This window comes from Myotis myotis, unplaced genomic scaffold (assembly GCF_014108235.1).
Source record: "Myotis myotis isolate mMyoMyo1 unplaced genomic scaffold, mMyoMyo1.p scaffold_m19_p_2, whole genome shotgun sequence".
NCBI classification, from domain to species: Eukaryota; Metazoa; Chordata; class Mammalia; order Chiroptera; family Vespertilionidae; genus Myotis; species Myotis myotis.
The window spans coordinates 5,601,282-5,622,527 of record NW_023416324.1 but is presented as its reverse complement, the minus strand read 5'-3'; the positions used below and the strand labels follow the sequence as shown (position 1 = coordinate 5,622,527).

The 21,246-nt window shown below is 56.4% G+C and overlaps 3 protein-coding genes across 7 annotated transcripts in view; 2 read left to right on the top strand and 1 right to left on the bottom strand.

Moving 5' to 3' along the window:
* The first annotated feature begins 1,146 nt into the window (after positions 1-1,146).
* NPPB (natriuretic peptide B) lies at positions 1,147-2,619 on the top strand. Its single transcript, XM_036352188.1, has 3 exons — positions 1,147-1,383; positions 1,601-1,838; positions 2,413-2,619. The coding sequence occupies exons 1-3, from the start codon at positions 1,252-1,254 to the stop codon at positions 2,427-2,429; spliced, it is 387 nt and encodes a 128-aa protein (XP_036208081.1). The 5' UTR covers positions 1,147-1,251; the 3' UTR covers positions 2,430-2,619.
* An 8,852-nt stretch (positions 2,620-11,471) lies between these two features.
* NPPA (natriuretic peptide A) lies at positions 11,472-13,011 on the top strand. Its single transcript, XM_036350676.1, has 3 exons — positions 11,472-11,771; positions 11,860-12,183; positions 12,703-13,011. The coding sequence occupies exons 1-3, from the start codon at positions 11,478-11,480 to the stop codon at positions 12,712-12,714; spliced, it is 630 nt and encodes a 209-aa protein (XP_036206569.1). The 5' UTR covers positions 11,472-11,477; the 3' UTR covers positions 12,715-13,011.
* Positions 13,012-15,829: 2,818 nt separating this feature from the next.
* Positions 15,830-21,246, bottom strand: part of CLCN6 (chloride voltage-gated channel 6) — a 33,863-nt gene continuing 28,446 nt past the window's right edge. For 4 of the 5 annotated variants that reach the window (XM_036348365.1, XM_036348366.1, XM_036348368.1 and 1 more), the window contains 3 exons: positions 19,569-19,676; positions 19,327-19,452; positions 15,830-18,635 (listed from right to left, as the gene is read on the bottom strand). In XM_036348365.1, coding sequence (XP_036204258.1) covers positions 18,555-18,635; positions 19,327-19,452; positions 19,569-19,676 — 315 coding nt within the window. In that variant the 3' untranslated portion in view covers positions 15,830-18,554. Of the gene's footprint in view, positions 18,636-19,326; positions 19,453-19,568; positions 19,677-21,246 lie in introns of those variants that run through there. The other variant, XR_004973927.1, reaches the window with a different exon arrangement.

Genomic DNA, 21,246 nt, shown 5'->3' with positions numbered 1-21,246 from the left:
GCCCTCTCTCCACTTCTGTCACAAGCCACCTGCCTTCCTGGGCGACCCGGCCCCCTCAGCCTGCCGCTTGTTAAGGGAGGTCATCTGGAAGGGGTGGTGACCCCCATACTTTCAGGGGGTTAATCTGCTGTGTCTCTTCCCAGGGCCGCCTTTCTTCGCAGCCTCATTTGTAATCGCAGATGAGAGGTCCTGACCGGCTGCTAACGGGAATTAGACCACAGATGAGCAGCCCCGGGAGGCACGAGGGAGGGCAGTCCTCACACCTCCAGGCCCCACCCAACAGATAACCATCCCCCGTTATCCCTGCCTTTTCCGTTATACGTTGGCTTGGTGACGGAGAAGAGGTGTTGGCACCGGGAGTCATTTCTGGATGACTTCATCTCTGGGCCTTGCCTCTCAAAATTCCAGCCAAATCAGCTCTACCCTTTAAGGGTTGGAAGCAGGGTCAGCATTCCAGAAGTTCCTTGTCACACCCAGGCTTTCACTGAGGTGACATTGGAGAATTAGCATCCTAGTGCAGAGGGCTGTGGGAGGCGGGGGGGGGGGGGGGGGGGGGTGTCTTGTCCCTGCCCCACGCTTGTCTTTCTGGCTACACCTGCGTTGTTGGAGAAAAACCTCGTGCGTTGAATTGGCTCAGCGAGATCAGCACCACGGACAGCGATCAGGGCGCAGGGAGACCCACCGGCTGGAGATCAGAGCAAAGGAACTGGCAGCGGCAGGCAAGATGCGCTGCAGCGGTGGGGTGTTGCTGGGGCTGTTCTCGCTCTGAGTCACCCCTGCACCCTCACTTGTGTAGGGCTCCCATAAGCTGGCGTCCTCCCTTCCCTTTCCAGGAATGGTTGGGGGTGGGGAGGGAACAGGAAATCGTCACGCTAAGGTCTTGGGATTTTTGCCGGGAAATGAAAGGGGAGGTGAGATATCGCCCCCGCCCCCACCTGCCCGGTGCTCCTGCCTTCCCCTCGCCAGCAAGGCCCATTTCTATACAAGGCCTGCTCTCCTCTGCCTCCAGCCCTGGCGAGTCGTGTCCCAGGCACTGAGGGGTGCATTCCCCAGCCCTGAGCTCAGCGGGTGGGAATGTGACTGATAAATCAGAGATAACCCCAGAGGGCAGGGCCTGTGGGCACCCAGGCTCGGGATAAAAGGCCCTGGATGCGGGAGGATCCAGGAGCGTGCCCGCCCGAGGAACGGGAGGTGAGCCGGTAAAACCCGGACAGAGCAGCAGCAGCAGCTTCTGCCCGCTTCTCCAGCAACATGGACCCGCAGACGGGGCTGTCCAGGGCGCTGTTGCTCCTTCTGTTCTTGCACCTGATGCCACTAGGAGGTCGTTCGCACCCGCGGGGTGGCCCTAGCCCAGGCCCCCACTTGGAACTGTCCAGAGTCCAGGTGAGCAGGGCTGCATACAGGCATCAGGACTGGATACTGGGAGGCTGAAACGAGCAGGTCTCCGCCTACCGTCACAGAGGTCACCTTGGGAACCAGAAAGTGGCAAGATTGGGAGCCAGGACCCTGTACCCAAGTGGTCGGTTCACTTGGGCACCATCGAGGGTGGTTGGGCTCAGGTGAGGGTTCCTGAGGCTCGGGCTCTCCCCATCCATTGCAGGAGCTGCGGGACCATCTTCCGGGCACAGCTGGGGAGCGGCAGGAGGAGCAGACCACCCCAGAGCCCCTCCAGCAAGGACGCAGTTCTAAAGCAGCTGGGGCGGCCAGGCAGGCAGCTTCTGCTGCTGGCCTTGGGCCCCGTGACCATGTCCTCCAGAGCCCCAAGAGGATGCGTGACTCGGGCTGCTTCGGGGGCAGGATGGACCGGATCGGCACCTCCACTGGCCTGGGCTGCAATGGTGAGCTCCCTCCCAGCCACCCCGGGCACCCCCCACCCCCATTCCCATGGGTTCCACCAATGCAGTCACACCTGGGTATGTTGTCTCTTGGGACCACACCCTGAGAAAGGGCCATCTGGACATTACTCCCTCTTGCTGACGGTCCTCAGGGCCCAGGGGGGCCTTTCTGGGACTACATCCCTGTGGACACCAGTCATGACCAAGTCCATGAGACTCACCCACCTTGCACCCACCACCTGCCTCTGTTATCACAAGCACAGAAATGGTTCCGGGTGGAGTTCAGTCCTACCTGACAGCCCCTCCTTGGAGCAGAGAGAGCCCTAAATATTTTCCTCCTGGTTTCCCCTCACCTGTTTATAGCTGTAAAGACTGAGGGCGGGGTCACCAGGGCGGCCACAATCCCATTTACAGATAGGAAACTGAGCAACCAAGAGATGGATTATTCCAAAGCCTCAAATATTCAGATTGGCTGAGGATGGGGCGGTGCATGGCGGTGGCAGGGATGGCGCTGGGGGAGAAGCTCGGATCCGCCTGTCTCCCCCGCCAACACCATCACCACCCTCTCTCCCCACAGTGCTGAAGAGCCATTAGGAGCAAGTCCTGGCCGCAGAGATCTACGCCCGACTCACCATCGACCCCCTGGTCCCCTTTGAAGCAACTCCTATTTATTTATTATTTCTTAATTTATTGGATTGTTTTATATAAGACGGTTCTTACCTTTGAGCCCTAGTTTTCCATGATGAGGTAAAGTCAACATTAAAGCTTTTTCTTTGGAAACCGACTTGTCTCCGTGTATTCAGAATAATTCATCATAAAACAACCAAAAGCACCGAACAACAACAACAACCCCCAAACTCCGTGTTTGCTTGGAGGTCCCAACAGTGTCTTCCTGGTGGGGACACAGCCTCAAGCGCTGGGCAAGCAATGGGGGGAGGGTTGGGGAGGCTTTCTTTTCTTTTCTGTTTTATTTTATTTATTTTTAAAATATATTTTTTATTGGTTTCAGAGAGGAAGGGAGAGGGAGTGAGAGAGATAGAAACATCAATGAGGCGAATCATTGATCGGCTGCCTCCTGCACACCCGCTACTGGGGATTGAGGCTGCAACTCAAGCATGTGCCCTGACCGGGAATCAAACCGTGACCTCCTGGTTCGTAGGTCGACGCTCACTCAACCACTGAGCCACGCTGCCAGGCGGGGAGGCTGTTTTCTCCTTTAAGAGTTTTCATGCTCTGAAATGTCTAGAAATACCTCAAGCAACTGGGACACCTCCCAGAGACTGTCTGTCAAAGAGCAGCAGGGGCCCTGGTGCTTAGTGCAGCCTGAGGCTGTGTCCCACTGGTCTCTCCTCTGCCTGCGGTTCCCTCAGAGGCCCTCTCCCTGGTGCTGCCGTTTCCAGAAGGTCTAAGCTAACACCTCCGAGACTGGGGGCGGAGTGTGCATGTGTGTGTGTGCGTGTATGTGTATGTGTGTGTGTGTGTGTGTGCGTGTGAGCGTGTGTGTGCGTGTGAGCCTGTGCAAAGGGGCCAAGACACATCTCATTTGCACTCCTGAACAGGGGTGAGCCCTCCATCCTCCCCCAAACCCCAGCTTCACGCCTTCAATTCATGACATCATCTGAAAGATGCCTTCAAAACCCCCGAGTTTTACAGTATTTTCATTTCCCAAACCCACCAGCTTCGCAGAGTCGAACAAGAGGCCCAGCGTTTCAGAGTGCCCCTCCCCTGGGCCCTGCGGCATCACTGCCTCGCTGCCCTAGGGAGAGAAGCCCCTCATTTTCAGGCAGAAGAGGAGACAAACACCAGAATCCTACTGTGCTGCCTCGGTCAGCAGGGGGTCCCGGCCCTGTCATTGGGGGTACCCCTCCCCCTGCACCCTGCATTCTAGGCATCCCAGGCCACGCTGCTGAACCTGCACTGCTTTTCAGGTTCCAGGGGCCATTCTGCTTATGATCCAACTCAGCAAAGGAGGCAGATTGTTATAACGCCCATTTTACAGATGAGAACACTGAGACCCGGAAAAAGGAAGCTGTCCTACCGTCAGCATGCAGCCGCTCAGTGCCGGTGCTGAGATTTGAGCGCAGACCCTAGGGACTCTTCCGCCTTGCTCTCTCTTGGAGCTCTGGCCTTGAACCGCACTCACACCGTCATTCTGCTCGTCTCACCGACGTGTCTTTGAGAGAAAGGGAAGGAGTGGGTCTTTGTGCTGTTTCTCACTGTGACCCGTTGTGCACCAGAGATCATGGCTACCTAATGAGATCTACTGAGAGCTATAAAATGAGGCCTTAGGAGCAACTTACTTGCCGATAGAACGGTGAGCCAGCTTCCCCTATGTTCCTGACAACAGCTCTAGGAAGAATTCTACTTACCTCCCACTTTACAGATGGGGAAACCGAGGCACAGAGAGGTGATGGAATTTGCTCAGAGTCACGAAGTGAGTGAGTGGCAGAGACAGGATTCCAGCCCTCCCAGCCTTGTCCTGGCCCCCACGCTCCTAACCACGGCACCACCCGGCCTCCCCCACGCCGGTGAACCAGGCTTGCTGGGGGGATGGAAGTTTCATTCGGTGCCACTGCTTCCTTTCCTCCCTGCTCAGGTGATGAAGATAAACCCCTCCCAGAACACCCAGCCAGGCCTTCACAGTCCTTCCAGGTGGGCCTGCTCTCCCATCAGCAGGGCTCCGGGGGTGGCATCTGTATGATACAGACCCATCATTGGGGGGTTCCAGGAAAGAGGACCCTGAGCAAGTGTGAAGGAGCCACATGTGACGGGGGGCGGGGGGGGGGGGGCGGGAGGTGGGCTGAGGTCCCCAATGAACTGACCGCTCGCTCACGGAGCGCCCTCTGTGTTTGGTGTTTGTGGGCAGCATGGCGGCCCACACATGATCTGTGATGCCCCATAAACCAGCCTCCTTAACCTGTGCCCCCTCGTAGCTCTAACCGTGGCCATAACCTCCCCGACTGCCCTATTGCCAACCTCCTCCCAGGAAGAAGCTGCCGGATGACACATCTCCAGGGATGCTTGTCCCTTGAATCTTCCCAGAAAGATGTGTCGGTGGAAACGCACCCAGGGAGGGCTGGCCCGTGCTGCCTTCGGAGCTGGGGGGAGGTTCGGGGCGGTGGGGGGGGGGGGGCGGGCGGCAGACAGGCTGTGCTGGGCTGCAAATGTTAAGAACCAGGACAGCGGAGCAACTAAGATGGCGGCATAGGTAAACACCGGGAAATTATCGCCTCACACAACAATTGAAAATTACCGCAAAGGACTGAGCAAACATCATCCAGAACAACAGAAAGGCTGGCTGAGTGTAAATTCTACAACTAGAAGGAAAGAAAAGCACGCTGAGAGCCAGAGGCGCTGCGGAGGTGAAGTGCAGAGGTACAGCGGCGCGCGCGCGCGCGAGGAAAGGGGGTAGCACCTGAGGACGCGGCTGACTTTTTGAGTCACAAGCTCCTGACTGCTCTGAACTCCGGTTCCGGGAAGTCTCTGGGGACCCAGGACTCATACGGGGAGAAGCTGGTCTGTCCGGCAGCGAGCGAACTTGAGGGCGGCTTTCCCTCAGAGGTGCTTGCAGCCGTTACCGGAACACTGAGACGCGCCACTCCGGCGGAGAATCGGCCATGGCCGCTTTCTCCGCCCTCTGACTCCCTGAGACCCCGCCCCACCCAGGCTGGGGCAGAGGCTTTTGCATGTGAATGTACCTAACTGCAGCCGAACCAGGCAGACCCGGAACTTCCAAGAGAAGGCCCAAGGCCCCGCAGCGGCTTGCATTGCTTCACAGCTGAGCCTCTTCGTGGCTCCTGCTGTGTGGCCTCAGGCAGAGGCTGAATTAGCACCTCCTTAGATCCAGGAGCCACTGTACCCAGTGGTCAGAGGGGGTCCATCCAGACTGCAACTCCTCAGATCCATAAGGGACGCACTCAGGGAGCAGACTCAGTGAGCACCAAAGCCCCACTGAAGCAAGTCTTGCCCCAGAAGGGTGTCTTCAGCACAGAAGTTCTCCCACTTTAGACACAGCTGATTCTCACAGCCAATTGGCCTGGAGGTCAATTCCTCCCAGTGATTCTACAACAACCAAGGCACCAAGAGTGCACCAAGAGTGTCCACCCCAGGTAACTGGGGAGGCTGAGCTACTGGGCCCTACAGGACACCTGGCGCACAGGGCCACTCTATCAACACAGGGAAGCTGCCAAAATGCGGAGACAAAGAAACAGGTCACAAATGGCAGAAATGGAGGAAAGCAAACGATTGGATATAGAGTTTAAGGCCACGGTTATAAGGTTTTTCAAGAATTTTATGGAAACCGCCGATAAATTTAATGAATCCCTCAATAAGTATAGGGAGACCATGGAGGACATGAAAAAGGACCAACTAGAAATTAAGCATACACTGACTGAAATAAAGAATAATTTACAGAGATCCAGCAGCAGAAAAGAGGATCCCAAGAATCAAGTCAAAAATTTGAAATACAAAGAAACAAAAAATACCCAACCGAAAAAGAAAAAAGAAAAGAGATTCCAAAAATATGAAGATAGTGTAAGGAACCTCTGGGACAACTTCAAGCGTACCAACATCAGAATTATAGGGGTACCAGAAGGAGAGAGAGGGCAAGATATTGAAAACCTTTTTGAAGAAATAATGACAGAAAACTTCCCCTACCTGGTGAAAGAAATGAACTTACAAGTCCAGGAAGCGCAGAGAACCCCAAACAAAAGGAATCCAAGGAGGACCACACCAAGACACATCATAATTAAAATGCCAAGAGCAAAAGATAAAGAGAGAATCTTAAAAGCAGCAAGAGAAAGACAGTCAGTTACCTACAAGGGAGTACCCATACGACTGTCAGCTGATTTCTCAACAGAAACCATGCAGGCCAGAAGAGACTGGCAAGAAATATTCAAAGTGATGAATAGCAAGAACCTGCAACCAAGATTACTTTATCCAGCAAAGCTATCATTCAGAATAGAAGGTCAGATAAAGAGCTTCACGGATAAGAAAAAGCTAAAGGAGTTCATCACCACCAAACCAGCATTATATGAAATGCTGAAAGGTATTCTTTAAGAAGAGGAAGAAGAAAAAGGAACTCTTACCATTTGCCACAGCATGGATGGAACTTGAGAGCGGATAAATACCACAGGATCTCACTCATTTGTGGAATATAATGAACAACATAAGCTGATGAACAAGGACTGATCCAGAGACGGAGAGGCATTGATTGGACTGTCGGGACTTGGAGGGAAGGTAGGGGAGGGTGGGGGTAAGGGGGAAAGATCAACCAAAGGACTTATATGCAAGCATATAGGCCTAATCAATGGACATGGACAACGGGGAGGTGAGGGCATGAGCGGGGGTGGGGGGGGTGGGGGGTAGAGGGTAACGTGGGGACAAGGACACATATGTAATATCTTAATCAATAAAAAATATATTAAAAAAAAAAAAAAAAAGAACCAGGACAGCCTAGGGCGTGGAGCTTCATCCGGTCGCTGAGCCTGCACCTGTGACCTTCTCCAGGTGTGCTCTGACCGCTCCTCCCTGGGGCAACTTTGACCCTTCTGAGCAAGAAAAAAAAAAAGGTATTTCTCTTCCGGCAGAGCCAGAGCTAAACAAAACCACGGACTTGGCCATTTGTCTTTGTCCAGGGTGTGGTTCTCAGCCTCTGTCCCTGGGTGCGTCGGATTTTTCACGCACAGCTTTAAGGATCAGTCTGATCCCACGGAGTGGCCTGTTTCTCCCGCAGGGTCAGGAGCCAGCCCCAGGCATTTCTGAGCCCAAATGAGGTGCCTGTCCTGGGACCCGGGCTCCCAGCCCTGAGCCTGGAGTGCTCTCCCCTGTGCTGGGCACAGCCCCTGCCCTCTCAGCCTCAGGGCACCCGGCTGCAATTCCATTCAGCAGTTCGCAGTTTCTCCCCCACCCCCGCCCCCATTTTATTTTATTATTTTTTTGTTAATCTTCACCCATGGATATTTTCTCATCGATTTTTAGGGAGAGTGGGAGGAAGGGGAAGAGAGAGAGAGAGAGAGATGGATTGGTTACCTTCCGGTGCGCCCCGACCAGGGCTGGATCGAGCCTGAAACTGAGGCACGTGCTCTTGACCGGAATCAAACCCGGGACCCTTCAGTCCTTGGGCCGACGCTCTTTCCACTGAGCCACACAAGCCAGGGCCAGCAGTTCCCACTTTCCGCTGGCTGCCAGAGCCCATGGGCTCCCCTGGGGCGGGCAGGCGGTGTGCTCAACCAGCATCCGGCAGGAGTTGGTGCTTACATAGCCCAGCGCCCTGGATTCCCAGGTGGGACCCATCTGAGCCTGGTTCCCAGAGTTCCCTGCGGGGAGGGAGGGTGAAGCTCCAGTTGCCCCAGGTGGTCACTGATTTCCTTCCTATCCTCGTCCCTCCCCGACTCTCCTGGTGTTTCCTGGCATTTTCTCCAAAATAAACGACTTTTGCTGGAATCCTTGTCTCAGGTTCAGGAGACACTTGGGGGTGACTCCACCTTCGCCCCGGCCCCGCCCTCGATGATGAGAGCCCTGGGACCTTCCTGGGCTCCCTTCTCGGCTGAACCACCCAGGCAGGCACCGTGGCCACCCCCCCCCCCTCCTGGGCATCTCCTGTACCTTGTCCTGCGCTGCCGCCCTGGCTCAGACCCTCACCGCTTGTGCAGCTTCCTCACTGGCCTCTCGTCCCCGGTTCCTGGTTGGGTCCTTCCCTCACCAGGGAGAGAGCAGAACCTTCATGCTTCAGCCTGAGGGCGACTCCCCTTCCCCGTGAGGCCCCCAGGGAGGGCCAGGTGCCCGTATGTACGCGGGGCAGGGCGTGTACAAGAGGCACTGAAGGCAAACTCACTGATCCAATCATCCAGAAAATGAGTGGATGCTTTGCTAAAGCAGCAGCATGTGCCGGCTCTGTGCTGGGTGCTGGGTGCTGGGTGCTGGGTGCTGGGTGCTGGGATGCAGCTGAGCCATGCACAGCCTCAGAGCTGCTTAATCTCTTTCGGTGCACAGGGTGACACCCAACCAGCTGAGCCGCACCCGCCACGGTGTGCTGTTTGACGTTGGTAAGTTCGGGGTAATTTGTTACGCAGCAATGGTTGACGGACACACTACCTCACTTCCCTTTCCCCCTCGCTCTTGCTTCCCTTGGACCAGAACCCCCATAATGCTTTATGCAAATGAATTTTCCCTTGGGCTTTGTTTTCTAGGGGACCCGTTCCCGCTTCCCATCCCAGGAACCTCCACATTGTACCAAAGGAACAGAACATCGTGTTCAAAGCCAGAAACAACCATCCTTCCATATGCAACAGCGTCCTACCCATTTCTCCCAACGGGGCCTTCTACTTTAGACCAGTTGGGTCTGACAGACTCGTGCCATGAATAGGGTGGGCTTCTCATACCAGTTATGCACGTGTGACACCCCTGGACCTTAGGGCTCCCCAAAGCTGCCCACAGCATCCCCATGGAGACACCCTGATTCTGGACTCTCCCACCCATTTGCAATGTTCATTCGATAGATGACCAATGTGGCTTCTTCCCAGTGGTAAGGAACTAAAGGCTTTGGTTTGGCAGCCAGTGGGAGAGGTGGGGGTGGATTTGGTTTTCTGTGCCTTTTGCTCTTCTTCTCTCACTCTTACAGGCTGCCCCTAAACACCCCATTGCATATTTGCTCCTTCATACACCCCCTCCCCCCCAAACTGAGCAGGAGCATGGAAAGGAAGAGAAGCTTAACGTCAAGTCCGTTTCAGGCGCAAGCCCCTGGATTTCCTGGGATCTGGGGGAACACGTGTATTTGGGAATTGCCTGTGTTTTATCGGGGGCCCGTTAGTGCGGGAGGTGGTGTTGGCTCTATACAAAGTCCTCAGTGCAGCAAAAATGTTCTTTTTCTCCCAGTCCCTTCTGTGAACAAACAGACAAAGCCTGGCTCACCAGACACTCGGCGGCTGACACTGGACGCCCGTTCGAGCTCCACTCTGGGAGAGGGAGCCCCACTTGAGTAAAAGGAAGTGGGTGAATTCTGAGTTCTCTTTCTGGAACCTTGAACAGGACTTCCTCCTCCTCCTCGGGCCTCCTGCAGACTCCAGAAGTGGCTCAGGACGGAGGGCAGTGTGGGCCCTCAGCGGCCACCCCCCACGATCGATCGACGCCTCCCAGAGGTCCTCAGCAGCATCAAAGGCCTGTGTTAAAGGGCATCTCCAGGAGACGCCGTGTGACGCACGCAGCCGGAGCCCGGTTCCTCCCGGCATGGCTGCTCGCTGAGTCCTCTTGGCTAATAATAACCCTGCCAACTGAGCAATTAAGCTCCGGGCACATCCCAGGGGCTCATCAGGATGCGATGGTTCTTTGCCCCCAGAGCTTCTACTCAGGACGACACCCCTTTTGATTTCAAGCTGAGTCTGGCCGACCCAAACCAGTGACTGAAGAGGCTCCTTTCTCCGTCTCAGAATGAAACCACCGCCGCATCCTGCTCTCGCTGCGCTGCCAGGCTGGGAGGGAGCTGGTCACCAACACGCACTTCCTGAGCTCCGGTGCGGACGCGTTCGGTGTGTTAATGAGGTCAAGGAGGTCGGATGTGGCGCTGTCCTTGAGACAATCCACACACACACACACACACACACACACACACACACACCTGCCACAAACGCACAGCTGCAGCCCCTGGGCAGGGGGAAGGTGAGGTGCCGCTCAGAGGCAGCCTGAGAGATGGGAACAGGGTGCATGTTACCAGGGACTGCACCAAAGGGCTTGCAAGGAGCCAACGTGCTAAGGAGCCACAGTCTCCAAGAAATGGCTTAAGAACATGGGCGTTGCTGTCAGATCTGGGGTTCAAGTCCTGGTTCTGCTGCTTATGACCTTGGGCAAGGGACCTAAGTTCTCAGTCTCAGTTCTGTCCTTCAGTCCACGGGAACCACACCATCCGCCTCCTGGGACTATGACAAGCTTCAAACTCAAAGAATCTGAGCTCCTCCAGGCAGCAGAATGAAAAGGGGCATTGGCTCCGTGCCTGTCTCCTCGGCACCTTGAAGGGGCCGTGGGGGTGCAGGGGGCGGAGCTCAGCAGGGGAATCACTGTGCTCCCCAAACTTTTCTTGGTGCTCATATTTGGGAGCTGAATTCTTGGGGCGTTCATCGCCTTTGGTCCCCGGGTGAGTTAGGACTCAGAAAATTCACCCCCGTTTCCCCTGACCGCTGACAGCAGCTGCCAACAGGGAGGGCAGCCCCGTGGAGGGCGAGACTCTGCCCTGGGCGCTGATGAGTCAGGTGTGAGGCCGGCGAGAGCATCTGGACTAATTTGTCCCTGCAGCCGGCCGCCCGCCACTTCCTCCTCTCCCGCCCTTATTTGGAGGCCCTGACAGCTGAGCCGCAAACCATCGGGGCGATTCCCGGCACCGGTCCCGTTGCCCGGGAGAGAGCAGCCGAGGCAGAGGCAGCACATGGCTGTGAGATAACCAAGGACTCTTTTTTGCTCTTCTCACACCTTTGAAGTGGGAACCTCTTGAGGCAAATCAACAAGAATGTGGCTCTTGCCGCCGAGGTTCCCGGAGGTAGCTGGGGCTGCTCAAGGCGGAGGGGCTGTGGAGAGCTCGGCTGGGCCGATAACTTTAAAAGGGCATCTTCTGCTGGCTCCTCACGCAGCAGCTTTATCGCGGCAAGTGACAGAATGGGGAGGGTTCTGTCCCCCTGGCGCTCTCGGAGAGCCGGGGGGGCTATAAAAAGAGGAGGCGCAGAGCAGCCGGGAGACGGAGCTGAGCGAAGGTCAGCAGAAGGGAACCAGCCGGAGAGGAGAGAGAGAAGGCAGCCAGCAGCAGACCACTCCCTGACCGCCGCCAGCATGGGCTCCTTCTCCACCATCACCGCCAGCTTCCTCCTCCTCCTGGCGGTCCAGCTCCCAGGGCAGACCAGAGCCAACCCCGTGTACAGCTCCGTGGCCAACGCCGACCTGATGGATTTCAAGGTAGGGACTTGGTCTGGGGCCGGGGGCTTGGGGAGACTCTGCCGGTCAGTGAGACCTCATCCGTCCCCTGTGTTTTCCCTTCGTAAAGAATTTGCTGGACCATTTGGAGGACAAGATGCCGTTAGAAGACGAGGTCATGCCCCCACAAGTACTAAGCGAGCAGAACGAGGAAGCTGGGGCAGCGCTCAGCCCCCTCCCTGAGATGTCTCCCTGGACCGGGGAGGTCAACCCAGCCCCGCGAGAGGGGGGTGTCCTTGGGCGGGGCCCCTGGGACTCCGACAGGTCCGCCCTCCTGAAAAACAAGCTGAGGGCGCTGCTCGCGGCCCCTCGCAGCCTGCGGAGGTCCAGTTGCTTCGGGGGCAGGATGGACAGGATTGGAGCCCAGAGCGGCCTGGGCTGCAACAGCTTCCGGGTAAGAGGAACTGGGGATGGGAACGGGGTGGGGAGGAAGGCAGGTGTGGTTCCGTGGAGTCTCGCGCCTCGTCTTAGCAGCCACCACGGGGACGCCTTCCGCAGGAGAGGGACCAGCATGGGCGCTACTCCCTTGGAAATGTCTGCCCCAACGGGGGGCCTGGCCCATGAATCTAGGGACCGTGGCATCATCCTCAGCTACAGTTTGCTGAGAAAAACCGTTACTGCCTGGAGCATCGGGTACTTAACGTGCTCCGGGGACCAAATCGCCGTCAGACTGCTGGTTGGCAGGCGGTGTTCCTCCCCGGAACTGTCAGATCCCAAAGGTCAATTGAAATTGATTGACCTTCTGAGCGTCCAGTGGGCAACTTGTTTGTCAGTTCGTGCAACTCAGAGGGTCATCGTCTGGCTGACGGGGGGCGGGGGGGGGGGGGCTGGTGGGAGGTGAGCGCAGTCCTGAGGCCGGCTTTCCCAGCAGAGCCAGGCCGCCACGCTAAGCAGGCCTGTGTTTTCTTGGTAGTACCGAAGATAGTGGCCGAAGACAGTGGCCGGGCCACGGGCTCCGGACTCCGGACTCCGACAGACCCCACCCCCGGTCTCCCACGCCTCTTGGTCCCATCTCGTTGCCGGCAAGTGGAGTTGTGACGAGCACCCTATTCAAGCTGCCTGTCGACATGTCTCACATTTTATGCTAAATGTAGATAAGAAGGCTTCCCCGTGGCTTCCCCGCCTCGCCCACCCCGTGCATTGAGTTTTAGGGTAACTCCTCACCTGTTACTAAAGAGGTTTGGAAATGAATAAACTTCAGCACCTCGGACAGAGGCCGAGAGCGCCGGTGTGGGTGTGATTTCCTTCTGTTTGCGGGGCGGGGGCGGGGGCGCGGCAAAAGAGTGCGGCCAGGTATGCCTCATCCTCTTACCTTTTGTCAGAATGAAGAATGCGCAGTGCCTCCCTCCCTCCTTTTAAAAATAATTAATAAACTTTGTTTCTAGAGCAATTTTAGGTTCACAGCGAAACTGAGCAGAAAGGACACATTTCCCAATTTCCCAGGGACCCCTTGCCCTCACATGCTCCGCCTTCCCTGTCATCGACACCCGGCACTGGGGGATGCATTCGTTAGCTGATGAACTTGCACTGACACGTCATTGTCACCCAATTCCATAGTTTACACAGAGTTCATTCTTGGTGGTGTACATTCGGTGGATTTGGACAAATTGTGTCTTCCTCCCTCCCTCCCTCCCTCCCTCCCTTCATTCCCTCCTTCCTTCCTTCCCTCCTTCCCTCCCTCCTTCCCTCTATTATTTTTGGGGTGGGGGGTTGGATTTAAGCTGCAGTTCTGAACCTGCTCTCTCACTCCGGCCTCAGCACAGATACTGAAAAAGCCCCCAAGAGACTGACAGGGCATTTATTTTTCAGATTTGCTCTTATTCAGAATCCTTTTCTATGAAAAAGAAAACTTAAGCATCTACGCTTTCCTTTCTCCGGTTACACCCAATGTAGCTTGTATGCAATAGATGTTTTGCACCCCTAGTACTTTTTGGTTACAGCTTCGTAACAAAGGCACATTCATAGAAGGAAGGCACTACATTTTCTGATCCATTTGAGACAGCTGCTGCCGTGAGAGTTGCACTTACTGTTTTAAGAAGAGTAGGCAAAAAATTGGGTTTAAAAGCTGAGCAAAGTGAAGAAAGAAATGTTTGCTATGCTGACAAACTGCAAGCTCATGCACCTATTGGGTGCTAACATGTGTTTAAAAAATAGCCATTGCCTTTCACTAATTCAGGCCCAAGGTGCCTGAACTTGTAGACTTTACCGAGGTGGGAGCCCCTGGAGAAGACAGTTCCGTTGTATTTGCTTCTGAAAAGGTGTCCTAAGCAGAAACCACCAGCCACTAAGCTCGCCTGCAATAGGGAGTGGCTCTCACACCCATTTCCCACCATCGCCTCCCTGTGCCTCTCTCTGGATCAGCTTCTGCGACACTCCTCCTGCACCTACATGACAGCTTCTCTGGGCCCTGATGCGTGCTGTTCCTTCCCCCCAGAACACCTTTATCCAGGGAACAGCTACTCAGTCTTCCTCAAGGCTCATCGCAAATGCCACCTCCTCCCTGAAGCCTTCCCTGATACCACATGCCTGGTATAAATTAAACTTCACTGGCAGTGTTTTGTGTATAACTATTTTATACACATACACACCCACACACATTTGTATTGATTTCAGAGAGGAAGGGAGAGGGAGAGATAGAAACATCAATGAGAGAGAATGACTGATCAGCTGCCTCCTGCACGCCCCCTACTGGGGATCGAGCCAGCAACCCAGGCATGTGCCCTAACTGGGAATTGAACCGTGACCTCCTGATTCATAGGCTGATGCTCAACCACTGAGCCACACTGGCCAGGCTGTACAACTATTATAATAGGACAGTTTGTCTTGGTAGCAATTGTGTCTGCCCCTGGGTTGCAAGCTCTCTGAGGGTAACTGCCCCTTTTGGGCATTTACTCCCAGCAGCACATGCAGTCAATGCTCAGTAAATACCAGTCCACTTGTCTTGGTCTTGTGTGGAAATTGGGAAAAGGGGTAATAAAGTAGCAACTGGCTCCCTGTCGAGGGATGGGGAAGCCAGAAGTGAATGATGTAGGGAGCGGAGACGAGGAAAGACCTCTAACCTCACCACTTCCACTGAAGACGGCCCTTGTGTGGACTTCACGCACAGGAGGGCAGACAACGGAGAAGCAGACTGACAAGGACAAGGGGAGAGACCGGAAGCAGCGTCTGCCCACACCTGGCCCTGGAGGTCCGGCACTGGGCAGTGGGAGGTGCTAGGAGGGAGGGAGGGGAGCAGGCCATACTCCCAAGGTGCCACCGTGATGCAGTGGGTCGCCTCAAAGTGCCAAATGCACAGAAAGTGCTCCAGAAACAGGAAACGTGGGGGTAGGTGAAGGGGACCGCATGAGACCATCCCACCGCTGCTGGAATGGCAGCTCGAAGCAGATCAGTTAGAGGAAAAGGCACGTTTCTGGCAAGACCCGAAGTGAACACAAAGCAACGGCACACGGTACCGGCAGAAGCTGCCGCAGGCCAGACCTCTACGGGCTCAGCATCGACTTCGTTTCCTCTGGTTGGTCCTCAGGGGAATCTGTTTGTGGGGCAAATTCCTAAACACAACACTGTCAGGAATATAAATGGGCTCCCCACTCTCTCTGGGAGCTCCCTGGTATCGCCGCGGGCTCCCCGCTATCGCCGCGGGCTCCCCGCTACTGCTGTGGGCTCCCCGCTATCGCCGCGGGCTCCCCGCTACTGCTGTGGGCTCCCCGCTATCGCCGCGGGCTCCCCGCTATCGCCGCGGGCTCTCCGTGACCTCTATGGAAAGGGACAGGCCGTGTTTACAAGAGAAGAGCATCAGTAATAAGGTCTGACAGTGTCAGTGGGAAGGGAGACTGGGAGGAGGGGTGACTTCATGGTGTCTGCCAGGATCCACAGGACTCTCCTGGTTGCCAAGGCAGTGAGTGGACCCTGTGAGTGGAGAGTCCCGCGGGAAACTGAGGAAGAGCTGAGACTATGAAGCTACTTCCTAGCTTGCCACCTCACAGGTTAGTGAGAGGGTGTGAGACAAAAACACCACTTTAAAGAACACCGTGGAGCGGAGCTGAAGGAGACGATGGAGACGTTTTATTCCGACGTGGTAAGGTTATAATGAGAACTTCCAAGTTCTAAAAGTTCAAATAAAAATAGGATTTTACAAATTAAAAAAATACAATTTATATACACAGTGGAATTAGCTAAGGTTACGTATAAACCAACAGTGCAAACACAAAAAGGAAGCTGCTGCTGTCCCAACGGCCAAGGCCCACAGGAGGCGTGCAATCCGCACACGAACGTCGCGGGCCGGCCGCTCCCGGCCTTTCCCGACACCCAGGGCGGTGTGTGCAACCTCACATCGGACATGCCACGTGGCCGGCTGGGCCAGGCCATGTCCATTCCAGCCGGAGCCACTCGTTAAGCAAGGTCATCAGCAAATACCTCTCAGGTGCAAGTCCTCCAGCTATGGGGACTCTACCCCCATCTCCCCGACCACAGCCGGGGACCACGAACCACCACACTGACCAAACAGCCACCGCTGGCCAAGCCCGAGCCTGTGCCGTCCTCTGTGGAGGGACCAGGTCCCCGGAGGCCGGGGCTGCTGGCACCAGGAGGGCTGGATGCAGGTTTCCAGCAGGCTTCCGAGGAGCGGGCTTCCAGTATCTGCTGCGAGTAGGCTGGCTGTCTTTGGGCACCAGGAGAGGACGGCCGTCACAGGGGACAGGAAGCGCCTTTCACAAGGGGCCTGGGCCTCCCTGGCGGCCGTCCGGCCAGCTCTGAGGGGAAGGCATCTGCGTTCTGTCGTCTACCTCTGGGCCACACCGAAGGGAACAAATGCCTGGTGACTTAAAAGCAATGCGATGTGCACGAGGGGCAATTTCCTGGTGACCCAGCCCAGGACAAGAGGCTCCCTGACCCCCTGCAGAACCTGGCCTGGCCCATCTCAGGGAGGGCTGGGAAGAGGGTCAAGTTCCCGTGGGGGGTCACACCATGCTCCTGGTCCCCTTCTTCACGAAAGGAGGAAAGAAGGCGGTCAAGCTCTGAACAGTCTTTAAAGCGAAGTGGCGGCTGGCTCACACCACGGTGCGAAGGGCTGGCCTCTTCGGTCCTTGTGATTTCCTGAACGATGCACTGGGGGTTTCATCACGTTTCACAAATCAAGTGCCTCCAGGAAGCTGACACACTCAGACCTCGAAGTACTTTTGGTTGAAGAGATAAGATGGGGCGGAGGGCCACCGTCTGCTGCAAAAGGCCCCTCACTAAGTGGGACTGTTCACTGGAGTGTGTTGAGCCAAGACCTGGGCGGGCAGAGCAAAGGCTGACACCCACCGCTTGAAAGGATCTTCCCATCGAAGTCGAGGCGGAGGGCGAGAAGTGCTGCCAGGGCCAGGCCCGGACTCCCTCAGGCAACCCCCAGATTAAAACAGGAGGAAACGAAACGCCAATGAACGCCACCTCGAGTGCAAGGCCCACCTGCCCGGGGTTTCCTGAAGGGCCCAGGATGCTGATGATCGTGTAGAGAGCGGAGGCCAGTGAGAGCAAATGCCGACGCCCAAAGGCCCACTCGGGGCCTGTGCAGAGAGGACCGGTGCCTGGAGAAGCTGAGTCACTGGGACAGAGGGAGGCTTCCTGGGTTCGATGCTAAAGCCTCAGGGCACGTCCCAGCAGGAAGCATCCTGAGTTTCATCGCTGAGCCCCTCAGCCGGTTGGGGGGGGTGGCAGTGGGAAGTGACAGGGGTCTGTGGGGTGCGGACCCCCGCGTCCTCGAACACGCATCTACTTCGTCGCCACACTCAGGCCTTTCAAGCCGCATCTCGAACCTTGTGGTGGTCGCTGGCTCAGACTCACTCTTTCCCATTTGGAAGTAACCGTACCGTTCTCCAGAGCCGAGCGGTTTATCTAGGGGCCCTGATCTTAGTTAAATTGTGGGGGGCCTGCTCTTAGTTAACTTGGGGGAGCATCAAGATCCTCGGGGCTTTACCAGGAAGATGCAGGCAAACATGGGGAAAGTTTAGTGATTCAGTGGAGGTGAAAAGGAGCAGGAACGAATGGGGTAAAAATGCGTCACCAGAGGACCATGGGTCACGGGAAATGGAAAGAAAGCTGAAATGTTAAAACCAGGGCACATGGAAAGCTGCCCATTGTCAGATCCACTGCTCAGGGATTATTAGTGGGGTTAATGCTTTGTGCTTCCTGGGGGTGGTGGTTCTAAGGAGACTGAAACCACGGGGGCCAGAGCTCAGCTCCCCCGGCAGCAGCGCATCCCCCCAGTGAAGCTGCAGATTGAGGGGCCGCAGAGGAAGGCCTCCCTGAACGTGGCCGTCCTCTCAGCGCCCAGCTCCCGAGCCAGTAAAGTCCCTTCACTCTGCAACTGGCGCTTCCCCGGGGTTTGCTGAGGCCACATCCCTCCCTCGTGGCTTAAGGCAGAGCTGGGTCCCCCAGGAAAGCAGCGGAGGGGCAGGAACCTGCTCTGGGTGTCACTCTCCAGCGGTGAGCCTGACCCCTCTCGCGGGTCCTGGCATTCGTGGGGCAGGGGCTGGGGCCTGTGCCGACCTGGATGGAAGGAGCTCGGGAGCAGGGAACAGGAAGGTACTTGCTGAGAAAGTCAGACAAGTCCAAACTGACGGGTCAAACCATCCCCAGGATGTAGACCAGCAAGCGTCCGATGACTGCAGGCTTTCCGAGCGAGGGGTGACGGGGCTCTGCCGTGCCCTGGGGCAGCCCCGCCAAGCGAGGCGGAGCAGAGCTGCCTCCCGGAGGCCGGAGGGCGCTGGCCTGTGGATGAGGCGAGCCTCAGAGGGTCTGGTAGTGCTGCCGCAGCCGGGCCTGCAGGAATTCGTACGTCAGGTTGTGTCGGGTGATGATCCCAACGATCTAGAATGAGGAGAAAAGACCCAAGTCACCTGCCGAGTCAAACGCAGTGGGGCAAGACCCGAGCGGACGGAGCTGGCCCCGTCTGTCAGGAGGAGTGGAGGGCAGACAGGGTCCTGGGTGGTGCAGCGCAGACATGACACCATGACCCCCACGTCAAAGGTCACCTGATCCCTATGGAACAGGATACACAGATAACTAGGGCTCCTAAAGGGGAGGCCAACGGGCTGTAGTCCAGCCGGTGACAATCTGAATGTGTGCACCTGTGCAGACAGGGCACACGCTCCCCAGTATTTGGCTTGAAAGTCTCTCATTTAACGTTACAGTGCCCGTAACAGCTGGGGAACCGACACCTCACCCCATCCCCCCAGGTGCTGCCAGGTCTTGGGTAAAGAGACGGGCCCTAAACTTTCCTAGTCCACGGTGTCACTGGCGACATCTGCTGGCCACTCTGGAGATTGCAGATAAGAAACCGAAGGCAAAGGGGGAAGGTGTGTGAAGTTATCCCAGGCTCCACGTGTCCACGCCCTCCTCACTCCTGGTGGGAGTTTCAGAGGAGGTTTTAGTCTAGAGACCTCCCTGCTGGATTCTGTGGTTGGAGGGTCCTTTCCTGAAGGTGGTGGTGGTGGGGGTGGGGGGCGAGGCCAGGCTGCTACAGGCCGTGGGTGCTCCCTTCCCACCCCGGAACTCTCACCTCTCCCACGGCATTCACCACCGGCAAGTGCCGCAGCCCCATTGTTCGGAACAGGTTGAAAACTTGGGAGACGCTGCTGTTCGGTGACACGGTGAAGGGTGACGGGTTCATGTACGGGGTGACGTCCTGCGGAGGAAAGACAACTGGTTTCCTGCGGCCGGCTCTGCCCTAACCAGGACGGGACGCCAACAGCACCGACCAGAGAGGTCCTTTCCCGGCCCGTCCTGGGCACAGCCGCTCACCACTATCATCCGCGGGTTCAGCAGCGTCAGGTCCAGGTCGTGGATGTCAGGGTACCGTGGGTAATCCTCGGCCATCTCTGCGTAGGAAAGGCGCGGCTGGCTGGCGCTCTGCAAACCCAACAAGACACTGTCCTTGCAGCGAATGCAGCAACAGGCAGGGTCACGTGTAGAGCCCCCCCCTCGTCCGGTCTGTATCCGCCCAGCCATGGTCCCCCAGAGTGAGGGGGGGCGGGGCCGTGGCCGGAACACGTGCTTTGGAGTGAGACACAGTGATCCAGAGCCAGTTCCCAGCCTGCTCCCCGCTGGGTCCCCCAGGCAAGCCTCCTAATCCCCCCAAACTTCCCTTTCCTGCACCTGTAAAATGGACATGGACCAGTGAAGTTTAAAGGAGAAAAGTGCTAACTCATAGTAGCTGTGTGGGTTGACTTGTGTGCCCTCAAAAGAGATGTCCAAGTCCAACCCCAGTGCCTGTGAATGTGGCCTTATTGGAAACCAGGTCTCTGCAGATGTGATCAAGGTCAGACGAGGTCATATTGGATTGGGGAGGGCCTTAGATCCCATGACTGCTGTCCGTATACAAAGAGGAGACACAGGGAGAAGACCACGTGATGAGGAGGAAGGGGGGTGATCGGTCTGCAGTCAGGAATGTCAAGGACCGCTGGCACCGCCACAGACCAGGAGGGCGAGAGAGGATCTCCCCTGGAGCCGCCAGAGAGTGTGGCCCCGCCGACACCGGACTCTGTGCTCTGGCCTTGAGAGCTATGAACAGCAAACTTGTGTGAAGCCATCTGTTAGTGGACGCAGCAGCCACCGCAAACTCAGACAACAGCTGCTACTTCCCTCCATCCCGAGCCTCACTGCTGCTGTCACTGGGCACCTGGGCCACAAGTGACCACACGTACTGGTCACTGCTCTGTCCCCATCTTCCTCCCCTAACTCCACTCTGACACAGCTTTCTCCGCGCACCACTGCCTCCCAGTGCTGCACCGGCCGGCTCTGGCTGGTTCCTGCCTGCAGGCGAGGCCTCTGTCATCTGGCTTCATGCCTCCACTTCCTTGACCCTTGTGCCCCACTCCCAGCCAGGTGGGTCCTCCCCACAGACCACACGCTCAGGGCCCAGGCTCTGCACCACGGCCCTCCCTGCCCTGCCCTGTTAGCCACTTGGGCCACGAGGGACCGGAGGCTGACCCCTACGGACAAGGCCCGAACCAGGAGCGCCAGTTTGGAAACCAGGTCTCTAGGCAACGTTTTCAGGCTCCTTTCTCAGGATGAGTGTGAGTGAGCGGGTGTCAGTGAGTGGGACCACTCTGAACAACACCCCCAACCCACCCCTGCTTCTCTCTACAAAAACCAAACAAAAGAGAAAGAAACGGCAGGGGAACTCACGGGAAGAATGGGACTTCTTCTGGTAACACATGTAAGAAGGTTCGTGCACACCAGAAACTAAAATGTAGAGACTATAGCCATAACCGGTTTGGCTCAGTGGATAGAGCGTCGGCCTGCGGACTCAAGGGTCCCAGGTTCGATTCCGGTCAAGGGCATGTACCTTGGTTGCGGGCACATCCCCAGTAGGGAGTGTGCAAGAGGCAGCTGATCGATGTTTCAAACTCTCTATCCCTCTCCCTTCCTCTCTGTAAAAAAACCAATAAAATAAAATAAAATAAAATAAAATAAATAA

Bases quoted from the DNA above. Each gene is read 5' to 3' on its own strand.
- NPPA (XM_036350676.1), top strand. From the start codon at position 11,478: ATGGGGAGGGTTCTGTCCCCCTGGCGCTCTCGGAGAGCCGGGGGGGCT. The intron at 11,772-11,859 runs GTAGGGACTTGG...CCCTTCGTAAAG, and splicing joins CCGACCTGATGGATTTCAAG to AATTTGCTGGACCATTTGGA.
- NPPB (XM_036352188.1), top strand. From the start codon at position 1,252: ATGGACCCGCAGACGGGGCTGTCCAGGGCGCTGTTGCTCCTTCTGTTC. The intron at 1,384-1,600 runs GTGAGCAGGGCT...CATCCATTGCAG, and splicing joins TGGAACTGTCCAGAGTCCAG to GAGCTGCGGGACCATCTTCC.